The sequence below is a fragment of the Aspergillus melleus genome (genome assembly GCF_016097325.1).
Source record: "Aspergillus melleus strain CBS 546.65 chromosome Unknown contig5, whole genome shotgun sequence".
Classification (NCBI taxonomy): domain Eukaryota; kingdom Fungi; phylum Ascomycota; class Eurotiomycetes; order Eurotiales; family Aspergillaceae; genus Aspergillus; species Aspergillus melleus.
In genome coordinates, this window is record NW_025763374.1 from 1443251 (window position 1) to 1466070 (window position 22820).

At 53.7% G+C, this 22820-nt stretch overlaps 12 protein-coding genes across 12 annotated transcripts; 9 read left to right on the forward strand and 3 right to left on the reverse strand.

Moving 5' to 3' along the window:
- Positions 1–122: 122 nt before the first annotated feature.
- On the forward strand, positions 123–2546 carry pabA (aminodeoxychorismate synthase pabA; the record flags this gene model as incomplete). The annotated part of the gene is made up of 1 exon (XM_046090649.1): positions 123–2546. One exon carries the CDS (start codon positions 123–125, stop codon positions 2544–2546), a length of 2424 nt encoding a protein of 807 aa, XP_045946624.1.
- A 382-nt stretch (positions 2547–2928) lies between these two features.
- med6 (mediator complex subunit MED6) lies at positions 2929–3500 on the forward strand (the record flags this gene model as incomplete). The annotated part of the gene is made up of 2 exons (XM_046090650.1): positions 2929–3022; positions 3097–3500. 2 exons carry the CDS (start codon positions 2929–2931, stop codon positions 3498–3500), a joined length of 498 nt encoding a protein of 165 aa, XP_045946625.1.
- A 299-nt stretch (positions 3501–3799) lies between these two features.
- On the forward strand, positions 3800–4048 carry MED6_2 (Mediator of RNA polymerase II transcription subunit 6; the record flags this gene model as incomplete). Its single annotated transcript, XM_046090651.1, has 1 exon — positions 3800–4048. The coding sequence occupies one exon, from the start codon at positions 3800–3802 to the stop codon at positions 4046–4048; it is 249 nt and encodes an 82-aa protein (XP_045946626.1).
- Positions 4049–4471: 423 nt separating this feature from the next.
- Positions 4472–5298, forward strand: LDX57_008931 (LOG family protein; the record flags this gene model as incomplete). The annotated part of the gene is made up of 2 exons (XM_046090652.1): positions 4472–4515; positions 4632–5298. The coding sequence occupies 2 exons, from the start codon at positions 4472–4474 to the stop codon at positions 5296–5298; spliced, it is 711 nt and encodes a 236-aa protein (XP_045946627.1).
- A 227-nt stretch (positions 5299–5525) lies between these two features.
- On the reverse strand, positions 5526–6544 carry pre5 (proteasome core particle subunit alpha 6; the record flags this gene model as incomplete). The annotated part of the gene is made up of 3 exons (XM_046090653.1): positions 5526–6167; positions 6302–6413; positions 6507–6544. The coding sequence occupies 3 exons, from the start codon at positions 6542–6544 to the stop codon at positions 5526–5528; spliced, it is 792 nt and encodes a 263-aa protein (XP_045946628.1).
- Positions 6545–7045: 501 nt separating this feature from the next.
- On the forward strand, positions 7046–7671 carry VPS55 (Vps55 family protein; the record flags this gene model as incomplete). The annotated part of the gene is made up of 3 exons (XM_046090654.1): positions 7046–7084; positions 7152–7365; positions 7538–7671. 3 exons carry the CDS (start codon positions 7046–7048, stop codon positions 7669–7671), a joined length of 387 nt encoding a protein of 128 aa, XP_045946629.1.
- Positions 7672–8219: 548 nt separating this feature from the next.
- On the forward strand, positions 8220–9691 carry LDX57_008934 (uncharacterized protein; the record flags this gene model as incomplete). The annotated part of the gene is made up of 2 exons (XM_046090655.1): positions 8220–8271; positions 8334–9691. 2 exons carry the CDS (start codon positions 8220–8222, stop codon positions 9689–9691), a joined length of 1410 nt encoding a protein of 469 aa, XP_045946630.1.
- Positions 9692–10019: 328 nt separating this feature from the next.
- Positions 10020–10806, forward strand: VPS68 (UPF0220 family protein; the record flags this gene model as incomplete). The annotated part of the gene is made up of 4 exons (XM_046090656.1): positions 10020–10118; positions 10187–10447; positions 10568–10665; positions 10743–10806. 4 exons carry the CDS (start codon positions 10020–10022, stop codon positions 10804–10806), a joined length of 522 nt encoding a protein of 173 aa, XP_045946631.1.
- Positions 10807–11551: 745 nt separating this feature from the next.
- On the reverse strand, positions 11552–12271 carry fes1 (Hsp70 nucleotide exchange factor FES1; the record flags this gene model as incomplete). Its single annotated transcript, XM_046090657.1, has 2 exons — positions 11552–11797; positions 11855–12271. 2 exons carry the CDS (start codon positions 12269–12271, stop codon positions 11552–11554), a joined length of 663 nt encoding a protein of 220 aa, XP_045946632.1.
- A 1938-nt stretch (positions 12272–14209) lies between these two features.
- act1 (actin ACT1) lies at positions 14210–15879 on the forward strand (the record flags this gene model as incomplete). Its single annotated transcript, XM_046090658.1, has 5 exons — positions 14210–14240; positions 14509–14564; positions 14723–14753; positions 14826–15597; positions 15649–15879. Coding segments are annotated over 5 exons (1121 nt in total), but the record flags the coding sequence as incomplete, so codon positions are not given.
- Positions 15880–16825: 946 nt separating this feature from the next.
- Positions 16826–19422, reverse strand: ade1 (bifunctional aminoimidazole ribotide synthase/glycinamide ribotide synthase; the record flags this gene model as incomplete). Its single annotated transcript, XM_046090659.1, has 3 exons — positions 16826–18471; positions 18534–19061; positions 19143–19422. 3 exons carry the CDS (start codon positions 19420–19422, stop codon positions 16826–16828), a joined length of 2454 nt encoding a protein of 817 aa, XP_045946634.1.
- An 868-nt stretch (positions 19423–20290) lies between these two features.
- Positions 20291–22793, forward strand: LDX57_008939 (Pet127 family protein; the record flags this gene model as incomplete). Its single annotated transcript, XM_046090660.1, has 5 exons — positions 20291–20461; positions 20558–20752; positions 20807–20936; positions 20996–21059; positions 21128–22793. The coding sequence occupies 5 exons, from the start codon at positions 20291–20293 to the stop codon at positions 22791–22793; spliced, it is 2226 nt and encodes a 741-aa protein (XP_045946635.1).
- Positions 22794–22820: the final 27 nt, after the last annotated feature.

The window sequence follows — 22820 nt, forward strand, 5'->3', positions numbered from 1 at the left end:
TTGTTAAAGATTTTTCTTCGTTTTTCTCCTTTCAGTCAGAATTTTAGAGGATTGATATAAACCTGTCGTCTCAGTCCCTTAGGTCTAGGCGCGAGCTTGCTTCCTCCCACAACCCTTACAGCATGGCTCCTTTACTAGGGCATGACGAATCCTCGCCGTCGATAGGGCTTGGTTCTCGCAAAAATGTGCTCTACGTTGATGCCTACGACTCATTTTCTTACAATGTCGTGGCCATGCTCGAAGAAGTGCTAGGAGTGAAAGTAACAGTCATGATGATCGACTCGCAATGGCCCGAAGGAAACATGATCGAATATCTTCAACACTTTGAAGCGGTGGTCCTAGGCCCGGGACCTGGCGATCCTAATGTCCCAGAAGATATCGGGATTATGCGCGATATCTGGAGTCTCCGCAATGCTGACATCTTGCCCGTCCTGGGAATCTGCCTTGGGTTTCAAAGCCTCTGCCTTCAACATGGACTCTCTGTCGGCCGGTTGCCGTATCCACTCCATGGCCAGGTCCGTCGGATTGCCTCGGCGCAGAAAGACATTTTCGTGGACTGTCAGGACGTGGAGGTCACTCTGTACCACTCTCTATATGCTAAATGGGACGGCTCGATCTCGAGTAACGGCGTCAATGGAGAGAAACCGAGCCCCGCTGACCTGGATTTCTTAGCCTGGCTCTTGGTTGAGGAAGAGGGGTCTAGCACGAGAACGCAGATCCCCATGGCAGCACGCCACAAAAGCAAGCCGTTCTGGGGAGTGCAGTTTCACCCGGAATCTTGCAAGTCAGATCGCCAAGTTTGCAACAGGATCCTGAGGAGGTGGTGGGAGATGTCTCTTATCTACAACAAGCAGAATGGACGCGGAGGCTACAGGGCTCTTTCGAGCAACCTTGTTCAGCCGTCGAGCGATATGCCCTCTCTTCCGGAGATTGCTTCTACAATGCTGGACTGGACTGCGTCCACCTCGGACCACGCTGCCTTTCGCACCCTTCCGGCTGGCAAACTGGATGCCGAGAGGATTTGCGAAATATTAAATACTCCCACCTCGCCAACGGTGTTGTTTCAGTCCAACGATAGATTCAGTGTCATTTCGGTACCGAGCCCGTCCAGCTGGAGGCTAGAATTCTACACCCAGACTGAGAACCTGGTCTTAGAAAAGCTCCAGGATTCCTCTATATCTCGTCGTTGCTCAGAACAGGAAGGAATGGTCGTGGAAGAGGAGTTGCCCGTCACCCAGGTCTGGGATGTCCTCAGGTATCTGATGGAGATGAAAAAGGTTCGGTTGGGTGACCGAACAATTCCATTCTGGGGAGGTTTCCTGGGTTACTTTTCATACGAACTGGGCCTCGCTTGTCTCGCTCGACCGAAGAACCACGATCTGGAAAAAGGTCCCTTGAACGATTCCCTAGGTGAAGACCCTGCGGACGTCAACCTGCTATGGACGGAGAGGAGTATTGTTGTCGATAAGGAGACGGGTCGCGTCACTATACAATCAATTCGAAAAGATGACGATGTACCGACAGGCTGGCTCGATGAAACCCTTCAATTACTGACGGACAGTTCTCTGGTGGATGCACCTGGGACATCCGACGACTCCGAGTTTCTGGATTGCATTCTCCGGCAGGCAGAGGTTCAGTTTCCCAGCCAGCACACCTATCAAGACAAGGTCGATGCTTGTAAGGTCGAGTTGGAAGCTGGCGAGTCATACGAACTATGTCTGAGCTGCGAAACGTCAGTCAAACTGCCTGCACCTTCTACCGAAAGTGGTCGAGCAGTCTTCCCGTGGAAACTATATAAACGGCTGCGGCGGTATAACCCCGCCGCATTCAGCGCCTATGCAAGATTGGGCAGAGCCAGGATCGTCAGCAGCAGTCCCGAGTGTTTCCTCAATTGGGACCGAACATCCACCCTCGAGATGAAACCCATGAAGGGCACTGTCCGCAAATCCGAAGACATGACGTTGGAAAAAGCCAAGGAGATCCTCGGATCGACCAAGGAGATGGCGGAAAACTTGATGATTGCAGACCTGATCCGCCATGACCTTTACGGGATCTGTGGCTCCGGCGGTGTTCATGTGGAAAAACTTCTCGAGGTGGAAGATCACGGAAGAGTCTATCAAATGATCACCCACGTGAAAGGAACCGTCGACCCCAACCGGCCGGGCTTCACCGTGCGCGACAGGCCACAGTTTCAATCTACGAACATGTCCGTCCACGGGCTTACAACTTTACAGCGATGTCTTCCTCCCGGCTCCATGACGGGAGCCCCCAAGGAACGATCGTGCATGCACCTCTCCTCGATCGAAAACCGCAAGCGAGGCGTCTACTCCGGGGTAATGGGCTTTCTCGACCTCGGCGGCGGGGGCAGCTTCTCGGTTCTCATCCGCACTGCGTTCACCTGCGCTGATGATCAGAGCGATGAGCAGCGGTGGCGGATTGGCGCCGGCGGCGCTGTGACTGTCCTTAGTACCGCGCAGGGTGAATGGGACGAAATGCTGACCAAACTTCGGACGGTTTCTGGTATCTTCGCACCCTTGCATCCTTAGGGGATGTTTGTATACACTCTTTGTTTTGATATGTTCAGGTGTTTCACCGCAACGCTTTTCAACAGTTGCATAGACCAGTCTCTGGGGGATCAAGCATAGACAGCATTCAGTCGGATTCAACATATTAGCGATGGACCATTTTCAGCGGGCGTTTGTTAAAATTATATTAACGAAATATATATCTTTCATATCTTATCTGGTTGTAGTAGATTGACTGGGGTGCAGTGCAAACCAGGCAAACAGCTTGAAGCTCCGCGGAGAGGGCGCTCTGCTTTGTCTCTTTGCTCTCCCCTCTGCCCCAAACCCACCTCAACCTCGCAATTCCAACTTGACACACCCTCCCAGCGTCCTCTAACTAATAACCTGGTTTCAGACTGTCCCTATGGCCGGCAATCAGGATGCCTCAATGGAGGAGATCCTCTGGCGATCGCCACCTCATGTCCAGATGATGGGAGGCTATCTTCACTCGAACAACAGTAAGAACCATTCTTCTCTTTCGCCTTGTATTCGTTGCACTGATGCAGGGAACTTTTCCTCTCTTCTACAACAGTTCTCTTCTACTTTGCCGAATCGCCTTTCTTCGATGCTACCTCGAATAATGCTTCTCTGGCCATCCAGGCGAACTACAACGAAGCCCTACGCCATTTTGTGGAGACTCGGGATGCTTTTGAAGCGCGATTGAAAACCATGCAGGGCCTGGAGTTCGTCGTCGCCTATGACCCCTTACAAGCAGCAGCGCAATCGGACACTCAATTTGCCCACGAGCCGTCCAACGTCTGGGTAATTAGGAAACAAACGAGGCGAAAGCGTGCCGGCTTGGAGGACGAAGTTGTCATTCTTTCGACTTACTTTGTGATGGGCGACTGTATCTACATGGCTCCGTCGGTGGCCAGCGTTGTTGGGAATCGCATTGTACGTGCTACGCTCCCAAGGCCGCGGCTGGACTTCGACTAACTCATGGCCAGTTATCCTCGGTCACCTCACTCACGAGTCTCCTCAAGACTGCATCCACACTGCCGACGTTCACCCCCTCTCACGGTCACACCTATCTGCCGCCCGCACCCAAATCGACTGACCCCAGTCAGCCCGGGGCTTCGTCCCAACAAAGCAAGGAGAACACACCTCTGCCCGAGGCCGACTCTACCAGGAACGCGCTCGTGGGCGCCCACACCAGCAGCGCCGGTTTGGCGCTCCAAGACACAAAGACCCTGGCAGAGTCGTTTTCTCTTCTGTCCCGTTTTGGAGACGAGTTTATGGACGAGAATCCCTTGGTAGGAGAACCCGGGTCGTTCATCCTGTCCAAATCCGGGGACGCCGACCGACTCGCGGCGCCGAAGCCATCGTCGAACATCAGCCGTCCAAGTAGTGTACCGGGGAGAGCTGCGACTCCACAAGTCAAGGTCGACACGCCGGGGAAGGTTCCTGATAAGGGCACCCCGGGGGCGACGGGCTCGGAGGAGACTAGTAAAATGCGGAAGAAGAAGGCCAGAGCCGGTAGTTGAGTGCAACGCCAGCCAGATACTTAATTGTTAATGGATGATACCCATAGCCAAAAAGAAAAACGCAGATGGATTCTTTCCGGTCCATCCGAGTAAGGTTCCGATAGTTGCTGGAATGGTTCTTCTGGATCGCGGGGCTTTTCACGATATGCACCTATCTCTACAGGACATCTCACATGAAGAAGGAACTGATAAAGCGAAGCCACCAACGCAGGAATTGTTGGGCAGCTCGACGATGACTCATTGGACTGGCATGCAGTTGGTATTTTGACGCCGGTGGATTCCTGCCTTCCCAGGTTGTCATCATTTCTCCATTCCTTTCTCCACCTTCTTCCGACCTTCGAGTACCTTATTCTAATTCAATTGGAACCGGCCTTTGCACCACATCTTCTCTAAATCAAAAGAATTAAGAAGCAAAGAAGCAAGATGGCGACCGCTCAAGCAGAGAAGCCCGCCGTGGTTTGTGTGTTGTGAGTCCGCCTTTCCCTTCTCCCCTCCTCCCCTCCTCCCCGCCTTCGGCCTTCTTTTCTCTCTCCCCGCGATGGTCCTAAAACCCCAACTAACGTCTCTCAACTCCTCTATTTAGTTGCGGCTCCGTATCCGGCAATGATGCCGCTCACATGGAGACCGCGCGCGCTCTGGCACACGAGCTCCACCGAAACAACGTACACCTTGTCTACGGCGGCGGCACGCGGGGTCTGATGGGCGAAGTGGCGCGGACGCTGGTATCGCTATCAGGCCCGCAAGCCGTGCACGGGATCATTCCGCGAGCGCTGGTGCGGATCGAGGAAGGATACGACCAGACGAAGAGCGACGAGTCGACGACGGCGGCCGACGGCAAGGAGGCCGAGCGGGTGGTGACGGACTCGACGGCGGCGTCGGAGTACGGCATCACGACGATCGTGCCGGACATGCATACGCGCAAGCGCCTGATGGCGACTAAGGTGGGCGAGGGCGGGCCCGGGTCAGGCTTCGTCTCGTTGGCCGGCGGGTTCGGGACCATCGAGGAGGTGATGGAAATGACGACCTGGAATCAGCTGGGTATTCACCAGATGCCGGTCGTGCTGCTCAACGTCAACGGGTACTGGGATGGGTTGCTGACCTGGGTCAAGAACGCCGTCCGCGAGGGATACATTGGGGAGGCGAACGGCGATATCCTCGTCGAGGCGAAGACCGTCGCCGAGGTGTGGCCGCGCCTGACCGGGTACAAGGTCAGCAATGGTAGAATGCAGCTGGATTGGTCCGATGAGTAAGAGGATCGGGAGGCGTGGACATCTTACAATCGTCTTCGTTCTTATATAGACGGGACCGAATAAAGCTAGACATCAAGAGACTCTCAATTTATCCATGACAATTGGTGGCACACTTAGTAGAGAGCGGCATTACCCCAATGCCGATATAGACAGATTTGCAAACACACGCACACAGAGAGAAAGGATCAAGATTCGTAAGCTACGGACATGCATCTAGTTAAAGTACTTTATGAGTCAACCTCCATCGTCGCCTCTCCTTCTTTCGTCTCGCTCGAATCCGACTGCTCCAGGGCCTCCAGCAGCGGTAACAGTTTTTGACCCTCGTATAGCTTGAAGCTCTCAATCTTTCCCTTAGCTTCCTCGCCTGCAAGACCAACCACGCCCACAGAGGTGTTGTCGACCGTCAGCTCCTTGTCCTGAGACAGGGTTTCCTTGAGCGCCCGCAGGCCGTGAGTGATCAGCTCGTCGCGGGAGCTGTCGGAGATCTGGTCGAGGTTGCGCTCGAGGTACGTCCGAGCCATCTGGGAGCGAGCGCCGATGGCGCAGGCCACCATCTCGTGGATCATGCCCGACGGTTGGAACTCAAACAGATGAGGGCCGGCCTCGTCGACTCCGGCCACGAGCAGGCCAACGCCGTAGGGTCGCTTTCCGTACTGCTGGGTGTTTGTTTGGGCGCGGTCGGCAATCTGAGTGACGATGCGGTCCACGGGGATGGGCCGACCATAGGTCATTCGAGAGCCGAGAGACTGCTGTTTCATGTAGTTGGAAAGCACGCGGGCGTCGGAGGCCAGACCGGCGATCGCAATGCCCATATGAGAGTCGACTTCGATGATCTTCTTCTGGTATGAGGAGAGCTCTTCGGCGTTTCGCTAGAGGGGGGGAGGGAAGACGTCAGATTCCTTTTATTCTTGTTCTTAAGGGGCTACTAAGCTTTTTCTGTTCCTGCCTGGGGTCGGAACACTTTCGTAGCCATCGACTGTTTGATTCTGATCGATTTACTCACCTTCAAGCCAACCAGGACCGAATGCGTCTTGTTGACCAATCCCACCACCACGGATCCCTGCTTCACGGCTTCTTGTGCATACTCGACTTGGAATATCCGACCCTGCGGAGAGCTGTCACGAATGAAAACAAAAGCAGTTAGCTAGCTGGTTTCTGGGAAGCTTGGGGAGGGGAGGCGCCGGAAGGAGCTAGAGATAGGATCATACAAGGTGACAGCATCGTTGTCGTAGTTGTTCCTGAACATGGCGAGCGAGAGATGACGAGACGGGAAAAGAAGATGAGATGGACGGAGAATGAAAGAAGCGAATGGATGCGAATGACACGGGGGTGGAGGATGGAGGTTGAAGAGGTGCGACGGAGCTGGAGGTGAGCAGGCAGAGAGCGACTGACGTGCCTTCCTCTCGCCGTAATTACGTTACCGTACGCCGGGCTCGTGGCCTTGGTGCCTTAATGCCTCGTTGCCGTGTGGCCCTGGCGCCTGAGGCTGACTGCGCTGCAAGTTCCCGCCAAACGTCACTCCCGTCGCCCATCGACTCCTCCTACTCTTACCCTACGCTATGACTGACTGACTTACCGACCTGCTCCTTCGACCACCTCCTTATCCTCCATGCAGACGGGCTGCGTTAGCACCCGCCTTGTCTCTGTTGCTGCTGCTTAAACTTGATCCACCCATCTTATCGTTCTTTCTGCTGCCTTTAGCTGTGAGCTTTTGCTGGACCTCGACGGTCCTTGAACTACCGCAATCATGACGGCCGGACTCAAGACGATCATCGCGCTTTCATTTGTATGCATCTTCCGTCCAGCAATCTCATCGTCCCAGATCGGTGTTAATGTATTTTCTATGTGAATAGGTGCTTGCCATTGGTTTCCTTCTCGTCATCCTCTCTTCCGCCCTGTGGCACAACTACCTGCCACTGATTGTCGTCGCAACTTACGTTGTCGCGCCCCTCCCCAACTGGATTTGCTCGCGATGTGCCAACCCGGACGATTTTATGGATAGCTCTGGCAACGCGGCAGCGGATTTTGGCCGCTTCCTTACGGGCTTCCTTGTGTTGATGGGCATTGGTAAGTTCCCCGGATGGAGATTCACGTGGACGCTGCCCGGGGCAAGCTTCGACAACGGCCGCATTTCACCGTATTAGTGATCGCATATGCCCAAGTCAGCTGCTTCTGAGGCTTTCTTTTATCTCAGTCTTTCCATCCGCCTCAACCATGCTAATTCTGAATTCTACTGTAGCTCTGCCCGCCGTCTTGGCCCACAGCGGAGCTATCGAGGTCCCCGCGATGATCATGTCGATTCTTGGAGGACTTTTGATCTATGGCACTATCATTAGTTTTTCGATGTTTTTCCAGGAGCAGGAGGAATTCTAAGCTGTTATCGGAGGATAGTCATCTCAGGAAGGCTGACTGTTCCCTTGATCTCTTTGGCGGATTCTCTCAATCCAGTCTCTCCCCCTAACACTAGCACCTATATCTATATATATGCAACCATGATCCCTTTTACGAAACCGTCACTTGCTTTGATCTACCCTTGGAGTAAAATGTACTCCCTATTCATTAAGCCTTTTTGATGTCTCTTATTTTGTTCTTGTTCGGCGATGTGTTTGGATGTATTAGTAGCCACAGCAATGCGATAGAGAAATTCGACCAGATGAATTGCGAGTGTTCTGTATGTCTTGCTGCCCCTCACAAGCTCTCAGGGTATGTATGACAAGAAGGCATCCACGAGGGTGTCGGTGCCGTAAGCCTGCCGCGCATCGCATCACGTGATACCGCGCTGCCTTTTCCCCCGGCGGCGCGTCATGGGAATCATTCCTTGCTCACGAACATTATACCAAGGAAAGCGGCCTTTTGCCCTGCAACTATATAGATTCGCGGCCAGAAAATGTGAGCTGTGAGATATCAATGACCATATTACGATGAATGTCTGGTCTGGAGCCCTTGCGCTAGACAGCGAGTCCCAACTCCAAGGTAAGGGTTCTCACGCGACAACTTGAGGGTTGCTGAGCGCCTCTCTAAACTGACAACCTCAGGTCTACAGCTCATTGACCGGTCCTCCAGTTGGCAATCGGATCTATCAAGAGACTGCACGCTCGGGTTTCGAACCTTTGTAAACCCCGCGTTAATACCACTATATGCGAGAGTTGGTCCGAACCTGGAATTGCATACAACGCACCTGCAAACGTCACAATGGCTGAAGGAGAAGTTGCTCGGTGGGGTCTGGCTAGAGGAGGAGGACCTGGATAAATTCCAAACTATCCAGTGCCCTGTAGGTTTTCTGGTCAGTATCAGCAACTGCACACGTGCGAAAACGGCGTCCAGCACGACGGATCTACTTGTTCACGGTGTCCTATCGAGCGCGACATCATTCGGGCGGCCTCCTACTCCGCCTACATCATCCTTGCCAGGCTCCGGTGGAATTGCTGGCCCAACTATCCGACAGGAGCTGCGGATCTACGCCACGCCGCTATCTGCATCTCTCATCTCTAAAGCGCAATGCCTTCCGTCTCCGGATCGGGCGGAGGCGCTGGCTGGCGACGGGCGACCTGCGGAGTTTCTACCGGACATCCGATCCCCAAGTCCCAAGCGCAAGCGAGTTGCAACCCTCTTTGAAACGGTTGCGCAACATCACCGGCGGGTACGACAGAAGGGTGGCGAGGCCGTGTCCCAATTGATGGCGCACTCGCTCTCACAGTCCTCTCAGAAACAACTGCAGACCTTCCGGGTGAAAGAGGAACCTGAGGAGCCCAATCTATTGGCTTTGGATCGCAACGCATCGCAGCGGTCACGGTCTCTCTCGGTCGGGACGAATCTGCTCTCTGCCAAACCGTTGGAGGCGCGGGCGGAACCTCCGCGGCCCAGCAGTAACCGGAGCCAAGCGCGTGAATTCGTCTCGCGGAGGAACACCCCCAATCCGTTTATCGAGTCCATCGTAAAAGAAAAACGAGAGCCATCGCCGGCATTACTATCTTTTGAAGGGAAACAGGAGCCCTCATCGACCCCAAAGGATGCCGAGGGTATCATTATGGACAACAAGAATATCATCACGCGTACTATTCTGACATGCATGCGGTTATACGGATACAACAGAGCCACGTCCCGATCTGGAGGATCAAGCAAAACCGCCACGGGGATCAACGCCCCTGACGAGGATTCTCGTCTGACCTCGGATGGCATTCCATTGCCCACGTCGGCCTCTGGTACAGACGAAGATGAATTCAAGGCAATGTACCATGCCACCTACCGCGCCTCAACGTTTGCGCTCCGAAAATACCTGAAAGAACCACCCGCCGACGGTGACCACTCGAAGGTATTACCGCCGGTGTTGGACAAAGGGAAGGCGATGAACTATATCGATGAATTCCTGCGATTGTTCTGCGAGGAAACCTAATAGTGCGGGGCACAACTGAATGAGACATGACTTTATGAATTAGATAGATGACTAAGGAAAGTCTTGAAGTAACTAGTGAATATACGCTTGTCTTCTTGGATAATATAATGGAAGTTGCCTGTAGAATCCTTGAAATGACGCAGTAGCGTGCCGCGGCAAAATGGATTTTCCGGTTTCCGGGGGCCGGCCGGCTGCATCATTCATTAATGCTTGCTTGCTTGCTCCCCAGACAGCTACCGCTGCTACGACTGATCAACGCCAGAGCACGTCTCCGATTTCCATCTCAACTTGCAGCCCTCACGACCCTTACAGGAGCCTTCAAAGCACAATGGAAACTTCTAACAACCGCCTGTTCCGTTGGTCCAAACCCGAGTGGCTCAACAACTCGACCGTTCGCAATGCGGGCGTCTATACTTCGGGTGCCCTGGTAAGCTTATCAGCCCCCTCGAGTCATTCTCAAAGACCAACCGCCCGCTAACCCGACGTTATCTTTAGTTCGCTCTCGGTCTCTTCTTCCTCGTTGATGCCGCCGCCTTTTCCCACAGCTCCCTGAATGGCTCGTCCGTGCATGTGAAGTTCGTGGACTGGGTTCCTGGGATCTGCTCTGCCCTGGGCATGCTGGTGATCAATTCCATCGAGAAGTCGCGTCTGCAGGCCGACAGCTTCAGCTATAGTGGCAGTGGGGTCGCCTGGAAGGCGCGCTTCGTGCTCTTCCTGGGTTTTGCGCTTTTGGCAGGAGGTCTCGCTGGCAGTGTAGTATGTCCCATCTCCCCCCTCCCCTCCTCCCATCCCCACGTCAAGAGACTACCCACGGTCTCCATGGCGGAAGAACAACCCTGGGAATTGAGAGCTAACCCCTCATCCTACGCTCCATAGACCGTCATGGTTCTCAAGTACCTCATCAAACAATACCCGCTGCAGACCCTCTACTTTGGCATTGCCAATGTTGTCGCCAACGGACTCATCATGCTGAGGTAAATACACCCCGTTCGCGCTCGCCCTTTCCAGTCAATATCACTCGAAACTGACCCTGTTCGCTCTTCCTCTCCAGCTCCGTTGTCCTTTGGGTTTCCCAGAACATAGAAGATGACTTCACTTACAACCTTGCGTTGTAAGTCGGGGTGATTCTGCTTCCTCTGTTACGAAAATCCCTTACGACTGGCCCTTTGTATGGTCTTTTTGTCTTTATCTGGTTCGCTGTCGCCGTTGGTTTTGTTTGGATCCGGTAGGGCCTCTTGTTTGTCGGGCTACTCGAGTTTCGGATCTCAGCTATCGGTAGAATTTCTAGTCAATATCATACGAGCGTTTTGACTCATTCTGAGGGCAGATGTATAGTAGTTGTAGTCGGTTTTGTGATGGGAACGGACCCTCAAGACAGCAATCTACGGGGGTGCTCTAGGAGACACCGTGCATAGCAAGTATTCAGGGTTTCTTTTCATCATGTAGGCAACTTATATTGTTGTATCTTCGTCTATTTTTTATGTACTCCAAGTAAATGGCCCAGCTGCACGTGGGCCACTAAAGCAAAAGTCCCCAGTCATATGCATCGTATACTCTTGAACGCGCCAACGTCAGGATATCAAACGGGACTACCTGCGTAGTGATTCCCCACGGGGAGCCTATCACGGCATATCGCAATCGCAGCGTCCTTAGCGGTCATCTTAGGCCAGCGCCTCTCCGATACCATCACGGAGCCACATTGATGTGGCCTGTGGCTGCAGAAAACAAACGGATCGGCCTGTATCCTTCGACGAAATTATTCTCCCACGCCGGACGGGATTATTTTGGGCGGTCTGAGACACCGCGTCAAAAACTCTCAACGAACCCTCTGGTCAAGAAGATAATTTTTTTTTTTTTTGCTTAAGCCGACGCCTCGACCGGGTGGGCTCTCAGTTTGTCCATGATCGCATCCACGGCCTCCATATCTCCGGCATCAACCTTTTCGCGAGGATATCCCTCAGGGAGGTGCTTCACGGCCTCGTCCATAGCGGGTTGGTAGTTGCGAACGGCGGAGGAGATAGCATAGACGGACTTCTTGCGGGTGGCGGGATTAGGATCGGAGGTGGCATTCGAGATGAGGGTGGGCAGGGCGTTCAACAGAACGAGCTTTAGAGAAACGAACGGTTAGATCTGCACGATTACAAGGGGGGGTGAACACCATACCTTATCCTGAGCCTTTTCGTTATTCTGCACGGCCGTACCGACACACCATGCCGCCATACGTCTCATATCAGCCTCCTCGTGGCGGAGCAGTTCGACCAGCGGCGTCCACAAGCCCAGCGGCTCCATGTTGTTGGCATTGTCGATGTTCTCAAGCAGCTGCTCGAAATTGTCGAAGGCGATCATCTTGTTCTCCAGGTCGACCTCGTCCGAGCGCAGGGCTTCCATGGAGGCCTTCATCAGATCGGCATCGGAGGGCCCGCCGAACAGAGTCGAGATCATCTCGGCGTTGATCCCGCGAGAGGCGGCATCAGTGACAGCGGTGCTGGTGTTGTTGTTGTTGTTGGAGGCATTAGGGTCGGAGGCGTTGGTGGAGTTCTGGATACTCCATTTGAGGAGACCGTTCATGTTGGCGTCCATGGTGATTGAGGATGATGTGAGGTAATTATTAGGTTTCAAGAAAGTTGAGAATGAAGCGAGAAATCGTAAAGAATTAAGTTTATAGAGCGTAAAAAGAACTGGTGGGTTGAGGGTCAAGCAATGCACGTTGTCGCAGGTTCCGACAAGAATATTTAATCGAGAGGGCAAATCTCAAAAGAGAAGGCGGAAGGACGATTCTCGGCGATTCATGCGGCTGCCAGGGCCTTCCACCACGTTCCACCTGACATACTTCTAGGTATACTACTTTGAATACCTCCTGGTGACCTCTCTCAGCTTCGCATTGAGTCTGATAGCTTGTGTGTTAATATACTCGCAATCTAGAAATAAAACCAGGTTCAATGTAGAAACCACCCCCCCCCCCACCTGTACGAGTACGAGTAAATCGGTACAGCGTATTATGTAAGACCGCAATACCCCGCCATGCGGTCAACCCCGCCATGGCTTGTCAACTGTGGCTGATTATTGGCAGATTGGCCTCGTAGGGGAGATCGACGAGGGACTTCGTCGTGCAGTTTGAGTAGACCGCACAGGAAGAAAGTGCCGGGTGCCAATTGGACCGCCCTACCGGGTCATTGGGTGCCCAAGGATGAAAGCGAGAGGCCGTTGTTGTTGGCCTGGATGGGATGGGTGAAAAGGCGGTAAGCGTCACGGGGTTACCGTAGGCAAGATTACCTACGCCGACATCCAGCCCGGTCTTCGGGGAACGAGCGGGAGCCTCTCTCTTTCTCTCTCGTTTTACCTCGAGCGATCTCTCACCTAGTCAAGTCAGATCAGATCAAGTGAGTTCAGTTCAGGTCATGCATTCTCGCACACTCGCAATTCCTTGTCATCAGCCACAACCCGGCACCACGGAAGGATGGAAGGCGCAAGGGGCCAGGGGAATCCGGGCGCCTGGATGATGGACCCTGTTTCTCTGGTTCGGCCCGGAGTTCGTTCAGCATTTCGCAGATAAACCGCCCTGAGATCAGGATTTGCCCCACGAGGATGCGCAATTGCATTTGCCATCGTCACCCCAGACACCTTGGATGCGATTCGAGAATCATTCTGCCTGAGAGGCAACCATGGCTGCGATGTCTCGCCGGGATGTTACTGTTGAAAGGGAAGAAGGCAAGAGGGTAGAATCACCAGGCAGAGAGTGTCTTCACTCTCATCAGGACTCATCCCGTAGTTCTTAGGCATAGCATTAATGGACGCGTGGATATGGACGTCTCCCACGGAGAGTTCCCTATACCAGAGGGTAGCGGATTGGATTGTTGTTGCCTACTTCCGTATATATAGTAGGGGACTGTCCTCTCCTCCGTAGACTCCTATTCCATCCAACATTGGGAACGCAATTGGCAAATACTACTACTAATATACGTGGCGGTGACAGCAACCGGGCCCGCGGACCCGACCAGCGACCAAACCCAAAGAGGACGAACCAACTCCACCCGCCTTCTCCTTTTTCCCACTACGGAGTGCTCACTACTAGACTCACTACTAACTAGTAGTAGTCACGGCCCAGTCCAGCTCCTTTCCCTGCTCTCCCTCTCTCCACCCACTTAAATCTTACTGCCACTCCCCCCTTCCACTGCCTCCTCCCTTTCTCCCCTTCTCCCTCTCTCTCTCTCTTCCCTCCCTTTCCCTTTCTTTTACCTCCAACCTCCATTCAATCCATTCTCACCACATCTCCCTTGTGATCCTCTTTCCTTCCTCCCATCTTTCCTCCCTCCCATCTCCCTTGAGACAACTTTTTCTCTCTTTTTCTTTTCATTCTTCGTAGTTCATTTTAATCCTATCACCGTCACCATGGAAGGTAAGGTTTCCTGCCACCTCAGCGCCTTGCATCTCGCTTGCTTCCCTTCCCCTCCCCTCCCCTCCCCCTTCGTCCAACCGCCGGGTTACACCATCGCTAACGATCTTATCTCGTCGGTACAGAGGAAGTTGCCGCTCTCGTTATTGACAATGGGTATGTTTTGAGAATTCCTTGATGGTTTTGCTCGTTTTTGATGATACTTGTCCTTGCTTGGGGTGGTGTCCCGCCTCGGTCATCCGAGAAGGGAAAAACACACACAACTGCATCGGCCCCGGTCGCGATGGTTCCATTGTCCACTGTCCGCGCCGATGCCGTCTTCCCAGTACCTCTGCGACCGCAGAAAGCTAGGAAGACCCCCAAAATGACCGACATTTCATCTGTGGTACTGTTTTTTATGGAGATGCTGACGATTCCTGCGTAGTTCGGGTATGTGCAAGGCCGGTTTCGCCGGTGACGATGCTCCCCGAGCTGTCTTCCGTAAGTCAACCCTTCCATCATCCGTCATCTTTTCTTTTGCCCTTGTGGAGTCCTGGAGATGGCAGCATTTTGGTCCCCGGAGAGCCTCATCTTCCGGGGTGCAGCTTCTCTCGGGCGCCCAAAAATCAGGAGATCATCAAGCTGACTCAATACCATAGCCTCCATTGTCGGTCGTCCCCGTCACCATGGGTAATTATTTCCCCCTGTGCCAATAGGCTCCCACCCCCAAAAACCGGACAATGCCTGCTAACGCCAGAGTAGTATCATGATTGGTATGGGTCAGAAGGACTCGTACGTCGGTGATGAGGCACAGTCGAAGCGTGGTATCCTTACCCTCAGATACCCCATCGAGCACGGTGTTGTGACGAACTGGGATGATATGGAGAAGATCTGGCACCACACTTTCTACAACGAGCTCCGTGTCGCTCCCGAGGAGCACCCCGTCCTCTTGACTGAGGCCCCCATCAACCCCAAGTCCAACCGTGAGAAGATGACCCAGATTGTCTTCGAGACCTTCAACGCCCCCGCCTTCTACGTCTCCATCCAGGCCGTCCTGTCCCTGTACGCCTCCGGTCGTACCACTGGTATCGTTCTGGACTCTGGTGACGGTGTTACTCACGTTGTCCCCATCTACGAGGGTTTCGCCCTCCCCCACGCCATCTCGCGTGTTGACATGGCTGGTCGTGACTTGACCGACTACCTCATGAAGATCCTGGCCGAGCGCGGTTACACCTTCTCCACCACCGCTGAGCGTGAAATTGTCCGTGACATCAAGGAGAAGCTTTGCTACGTCGCCCTCGACTTCGAGCAGGAGATCCAGACCGCTTCCCAGAGCTCCACCCTCGAGAAGTCCTACGAGCTGCCCGACGGACAGGTCATCACCATTGGTAACGAGCGTTTCCGTGCTCCTGAGGCTCTCTTCCAGCCCAGCGTTCTGGGTCTGGAAAGCGGTGGCATCCACGTCACCACCTTCAACTCCATCATGAAGTGTGATGTCGACGTCCGTAAGGATCTGTACGGCAACATCGTCATGGTATGTATCTGTTCCCAGGTTTCTCGACGGCTCTAGCTAACTCTATCCCAGTCTGGTGGTACTACCATGTACCCCGGTATCTCCGACCGTATGCAGAAGGAAATCACCGCCCTGGCCCCCTCGTCCATGAAGGTCAAGATCATCGCTCCCCCCGAGCGTAAATACTCCGTCTGGATCGGTGGTTCCATCCTGGCTTCCCTGTCCACCTTCCAGCAGATGTGGATCTCCAAGCAGGAGTACGACGAGAGCGGTCCCTCGATCGTTCACCGCAAGTGCTTCTAAGGTACGGCTTACTTGACTGTTTCCGTGTGGAGAATCGGACTAACCGCCTTGTACTATAGCTCGTGCGCGTGATTCGGTTCGTTTGTCGGATTTTCCTGATGTATTAAAAGACTGAATGGAGGCAATGGTGAACTCGCGGGCCTTCTCTGACTCGCACTAGGAGGAAAGATCGCCTGAAAAAGGAACTTTTATTTTAGCTGTGGAATAGAGACGGTTTATTCTTGAAAACGCTGGTCACACTCGGCACAATTCTACCCCGACAGCCCGTGCTGTCATGGGGATCCTGAAGAGTGAAACGGATGCGGTGTATTCAGGCGAAAGTTGTACATGGGATTTGTGGACAGTGCGGTGAAAGCTCTCTTTCATATAGTTCTACGCTCATGTTTGAATTCCTTGTTTTCCCGCGTTTGACCTTTTTTTCTTTAACAATCTCCCTCTTCGGACTGGGGTATAAGTTCTTATCTTCCTAAAACCAAAAAATTGCCGCCGACTTCTGCGTCTCACATCCTGATCAAAGTCCACTCCGAGTCTCCTGTGAGTACTCTGTAATTCGTAGAACAACCATGATGTCATCGGTGTCCAGACCAATTCGAGGCCAACGTAGCTACAAACGGATCGTGCCTTCCCTTTGTGGAATGCGATGTTACCCCTTCCTTCCCTTTTGGGACGGGGACAAATTCCGGCACTGTGATCGGGTGACAACAATCTATTCAACGTAGTGCATTTATCATTGCTTTTCTTCTTCCTCGCCTTTCTAGCGTTCTTCTAGTTTCATCCATCGTCGCACATGTTGCAAGGAGCAAGTAATCCCGGCAAAGTCACATAAACAGGTTCGAGTAAATATATAAAGGTATGTCATGAATTCTGGAAAGTGTGTTGAAAGTTCAAACATAAAAACTGATAATAAAAGAAAAACGAAGGGAAGGGATGAATGAGATCCGTCTTTCTAAGCGTCCCATGTCTCCAATCCCGTCAGGATGCATCCTTCCTCACCCTCCTTCTTGGCCTTGAGTTCACCGATCTCGTACACCGTCTCGCCTTCCTTCTGCAGGAGTTCCTGGACAGCGGCCGCGGATCCCTTCTCGACGGCGATAATCATGCCCACACCGCAGTTGAAGGCACGAGCCATCTCGGTGGCCGTGACGTTGCCGTTCTTCTTCAGCCAGGAGAAGACGGGGGGAAGTTGCCACGAGCCGACGTTGATGTGCGCGGCCAGGGTGGACGGAAGCATACGGGGCACGTTGTCGGCCAGACCACCTCCCGTGATGTGAGCGAGACCCTTGATGGCGGATGAAGAGGAGGATGACGAGGAAGAGGGGATCGAAAGCGCCTTCAGTAGGGGCTTGACATAGATGCGGGTGGGGGTGAGGAGTGCGCGTCCGAGGGACAGGGGCTCGGTGGAGGTGGACAGGGGCATCGAGAACGGAGCAGGGTCACTGTAGCCGAGTCCGGACCGTTCGACGATCTTGCGAACCAGCGAGTATCCGTTGGAATGAGGGCCGGAGGAGGCCAGAGCAAGCAGGACGTCACCGTCCTTCATGGCGGCGGTCTCGGGCAGAATGGCACGGGCGTTGTCGCCGGAGGTGTTGATGGCGCCGACGGCCGCGCCGACGGCATCGTAGGTGTCGTCAATGAAAAGACCAGGCATCTCAGCGGTTTCACCGCCGATGAGAGCGCAACCGGCCTGGGCGCAGCCGTTGGCGACGCCGGTGACGAAGGCAGAAGCCGTGTTGACGTCCAACTTGCCGCAGGAATAGCAGTCAAGGAAGAAGAGAGGCTCGGCACCCTGGACCACCAGGTCGTTCACGTTCATGGCGACGAGATCAATACCCACGGTGTCGTGGATACCCACCGTATGGGCGATCTTGAGCTTCGTGCCGACGCCGTCAATGGCTCCGATCAACGTGGGAGAATGCGGGTGGTAGGCGGAACCGGCGGCGGCGAGAGAGAAGAGGCCTCCAAAGCCACCAATCACTGCGTCGGTTCCGGGGCGCTTGGTCTGCGCGACGGAGCTCTTGATCTTGTTAACCAGATCATTGCCGGCGTCAATGGACACACCGGCAGAGGCGTAGGTCAGCGATTGCTGTTGGGATGCAACGGCATCGCGTTGTCTGAAGGCGCGGTGCGCAATGTCCTTGCGGTAAAACATGTCCTCGAAATGAATCGTGGAGACGCCGACATAGCTCTTGCGGACGGCTTCTTCGAGCGACGATGCAGTGGCGGTGGCCGCAATAACTCGGCCACCCGACGTTTGCAGCTCGTTGCCAACGAGAGTAGTTCCCGCATGGAAAATTAGGGTGTCTTCGGGCACGGGGTCCAGGGTGATCGCCTTTCCTTTGGCATACGATCCCGGGTAGCCTCCTGCCACGGCAATCACGGTAGTCGAGAAGTTGGGCTTCACATTGACGGAGACACCATCCAGCCAATGCTCCGTACAAGCCACCATAATCTCGGCCAAGTCGGTATCGTCGCTCAGCAAAGGCAGGAGCGTTTGGGTTTCCGGATCTCCACCACGAACGTTGTATTCAAGGACCTTGGGACCGTTCTTGGTCATCATCAGACCGGTGAAGAGAATACCGACGAAGGGGAAACCTTTTTGAGAGTGGGAAGTCAGGCCCATTGTTCTTGAGGGGTATAGGCAGAACAGCACTTACCGTCCCTTCGCATGCCGTCAACGGAGGGCTGCACGATCGTGCGGTCAATCTCCGCCAGAACCTCCTTGGACGAGATGGGTGTGGGAGCGTAACAGCCCATGCCACCGGTGTTGGGACCTTGGTCGCCGTCGAAGATACGCTTGTGGTCCTGTGCCGCCGGCAGAGACCGGATGGTGTAGCCATCGCTGAAGGTGAGAACGCTCAGCTCGTCACCCTCGAGGTACTCTTCGATGACAACTTCGTTGCCGGCCTCGCCGAACTGATGGTCGAGCATCATCTCACGGAGAGCCTGGTGGGCTTCCTCCTTCGTCGTGGGAATGATGACACCCTTACCACCGGCCAACCCGTCGGCCTTGATGACAACATTGTGGGAAACGGAATCGAGGTACTGGCGAGCAGGTTCGTATTCGTAAAAGTTCTCGTAGACAGCCGTGGGGATATTATGGCGTTTCATGAAGTCCTTGGAAAAGGTCTTGGAACCCTCCATGCGGGCTGCCGCCTTGGACGGACCGAAGCATCTGATACCAACTAATGCAATGGGTTAGGAAAAAGACAGCTTCGAGACCGGGAAGTCAGGGAGGGTCCAGGGGATGGACGGCGTCCACTTACCTGCTTGGAAATATCCTTGAATGCCGTCGACGAGAGGGGCCTCGGGGCCGGGGACGACCAGGTTCACGCCGTTCTTCTGAGCGAAAGCCACCAGGCCGGGGTAATCATCACCCTTGACGTTGGCATTGGTGATCTTGCCGGAGGCACCCAGCCCCGTACCACCATTGCCCGGAGCGACGTAGACGATCTCGACCCGGGGGGACTGACTCAACTTCCAGGCAAAGGCATGTTCACGGCCGCCATTGCCGACAATGAGCACGCGCAATTGATCTTGAGACATCTTGTTGGATGTCGTGTTCTCGAGAAAACCTGCGGGCGATCCATTAGACCGAGAAGAACGAAGGCCGGGGAGGACAAGAGAGAGAGAGGAGAATGAGACTATTCGGCTGCCCCTCATGATTCACCGATCTCGACGTCACATTGGGATGGGACATTGCACGAAGGCCACGAGGAAAAGGAACAGAAGAGGACAAGACAGACAGAAAGACTCACCTCACACGAGAGTTCACTAGAGATCCGACGACACAAAAAATTGTGGGATGGAAAGGACTTTGAGGGGGAAGATGGAGAGCTTGGAACCCCTCCAAAGATGAGGGAGACTCGCGGCCTTTTTTTTTTTTTTCCTTTTTTTTTCTTTTCCTTTTCGCATATGCTTTTTGACTGGCGGGGCTCTTCTCCCCCTCCGACCCCGGATTTGGATCACTTCGGACTATGAATAGTTGATTGCTTCTACGGAGTATATCTCTCGGGACTTCATACAATTGTAGGTTCTGTAAAGAGTATTATATTTCCCAGATATTTCCTGCGGGGAACTGAAGATGAATGTTCTAACATAATCCTATGCATGGGTTCCCATGCGAGTGACTTCCAGGCATCCAGGCACCAAGACACCCACGGGGTATTGAATACAGCGTTACAGACAGACTCCCCGATATCGTGGGCGGTGGGTATTCTACATTTGCTAGGCGGTGAGAATCTAGCGGCAGAAAAAAAGTCCCGGCGCGAAAAGAAAAAAAAAAACGAAGGCAAAGAGCTGTTTTCAACGTTTCGCATCCGCCGGCGTCCCTCCCTCGATCCATTTCCGTCCCTGTCAATTGATCTGGTCTCGTCCTTATACGCCCCAAAACCGTCCGACACTCGTGGCCTGAATGTTCCGGGTCTCTCTGCGGTCTGTCTCAGACCGTGTCCGTGAACATGTCTGCGTCTCCTGTTTGGCGCAAGGCCTTCGCAGTCGCAACTATGCCCTCCGCCCCTTCCACAGTACCGCTGCATCGCTGAAATCGGGTTCCGCGAACAAGTCCATTTTTAAATCTAATAATGTGAGCGAGTCTTCCTAGGTTTCCCCGCAGCATCAATGACAAGCACCGCTGCCTGTTGTGAATCGTGAATTGTCCTGACATCGAGTCCATATCCAGGTATCCTCCGAGCAGGAACCCAAGAAGAAACGTGGCAAAGACCACAAAGATAAAAACGCCTCTCGCTCTAAACCCAGGAGACCTCGTCGAAAGTCGACAGGCTCTGCCGACAAAGTTCGAAAGGTACTCTCGAAACATGACGTCCATGAGGCTACAAAGATCGTGAAGGATGCCAAAGCGGTAGACCCAGCTCTGGTAAGCCCAAAGAACTCAGAAGCAATCTTTCTTCTGGAGACTAATCAAGCGCAGACTGCGCACGCCTTGGCGCCCAAGTCTGATGCCCAGCAAGCGACTGACGAACCCCCCCACTCGGTATTCACGAGAAATCTTAGTGCCAAGGAGGGTGGCTCAATCAATGCCAAAGATCACATTCTTCGACGTACGTTTTGCCTGATCTTTCAATGTCTCCGGTTGGTATCTTCGTTAACATTTCCCTAGCCCTTGACGTGGAGACGTCGCCAGTGCCTCGGTTGTCCTATGGTCTGGAAAGAGCCCTGTTCAAGTAGGTCGAGTCCCCTATTATATTCCTTCCCATGTTGTTTTCCTCACTGACTTATGCGATTGAGTTAGTCCCGGCGTCTACACTCTGCGCGACCCCCGGTCTCGCGTCTATAACTTTGACCCTTACCTGGGTTCGATCATGCCCGTCACCGAATTCGATTTTGCTGCCTTGAAGGACTACATCACCTCCTCCAAGGACGACACCTTGCGAAACATTGCCGTAAAGGAAAAAAAGAAGTACATAGGTTCTTCGTCGAGTATGACGTCCGCGCTCTCGCACTTCCATTACCTCCTCTCGGCATGGAGACCGATCGACATTCGCAACATGTCCCAATCCTTCCCGGAAAAATTGCGGACCTTCACGCGACTGCTGCGCGCCCCTTCGGCCATGTTCCTGAGGTATCAGGATGGAGTCTACGCCGTCGATGCGGATAAGGAGTTCGACTCGGCCAATATCCTGATGAACCTGGGAAAGTCGATGGAGAAACTTCTCACGTTACCCAAGGAGGATTTTGAACGCTATCGACGATCTAGTGCGAACAAGATCTCTGCGGAGGAGGAGCAAGCCGTTCCGGAATCGTACCATTATTCTACCCTGGGCGACTTCGTCATGCGGTCCCAGTTGGACGCTTACGACCCGAGGCTCCCGGGAACCGGAATGTTTGATCTGAAGACTCGGGCCGTCGTGTCCATCCGAATGGATGCACAGAATTTCGAAGACGGCGTTGGTTACGAGATCCGACACAATTACGGCGGATTTGAATCGTACGAGCGGGAATTCTACGACATGATCCGCGCAGCCTTCCTCAAATACTCCCTCCAAGTGCGCATCGGTCGCATGGACGGTATCTTCGTGGCGTTCCACAACATTCAGCGCATCTTTGGATTCCAGTATCTGAGTTTGCCCGAGATGGATCTCACTCTCCATGGCCAGACGAACACACAGTTGGGTGACCAAGAATTCCGGCTGAGTGTCGCCTTGTGGAACAAGGTTCTCGACAGGGTCACGGCCAGGTTTCCCAAGCAATCTGTCCGCCTCCACTTCGAGACCCGCGAGTCCAAGCTGACCGCATCATTCATGTACATCTTCGCCGAGCCCGTGACCGATGAAGAAATCCACGCCATTCAGACCAAGAACCAGGAGGAGATTGATGCCTATCAGCGACGTATCTTGAACCTTGCCCCGCACGAGGACGAACAGCAACCCACTTCGACCCTAGAAGACGGCCAAAACGCTGCCGCCGCCAACAACGCGGAGCAGCAGTCGGACGCCGTTAAGAATAAAGGACAAGAACGAAAACAAGAACAAGAACGCGAGCTGGCGAACGAATCCTCGAAGCGCACGGACGAGAAGTCGACCGTCGCCGACCAAGCCCAGGAGCGCATAGAGGACCCCGAGAACGGGAAGGAGCTGCTCGGATTGAACCTCATCATCCGCAACAAGGTCAATGGTAAATTCGTGGCCCGACCCGAGCGCCTGACCTCGGAGGATGAATGGGTCGTCGAGTACGGCCTCAACGACATGGAAGACAAGGCTGCCCGTCTCACCTACAAAGCGTGCCAGATCCGACGCGCCAAGGCCATCAACAACAAGGACGAGGACGACGGGAATATCGCAAACAAGATCTATCTTCAAAAACTGCGTGATATCACCTTAAGGGGCCGAGCCTTCCGGAAGAAGGAAGACGAGAAAGACAGGAACGAGGGTATTGTTGTCCTTGACGATGTGAAATAGAGGAGTGGTTGGAAAAAGGAAAATAGA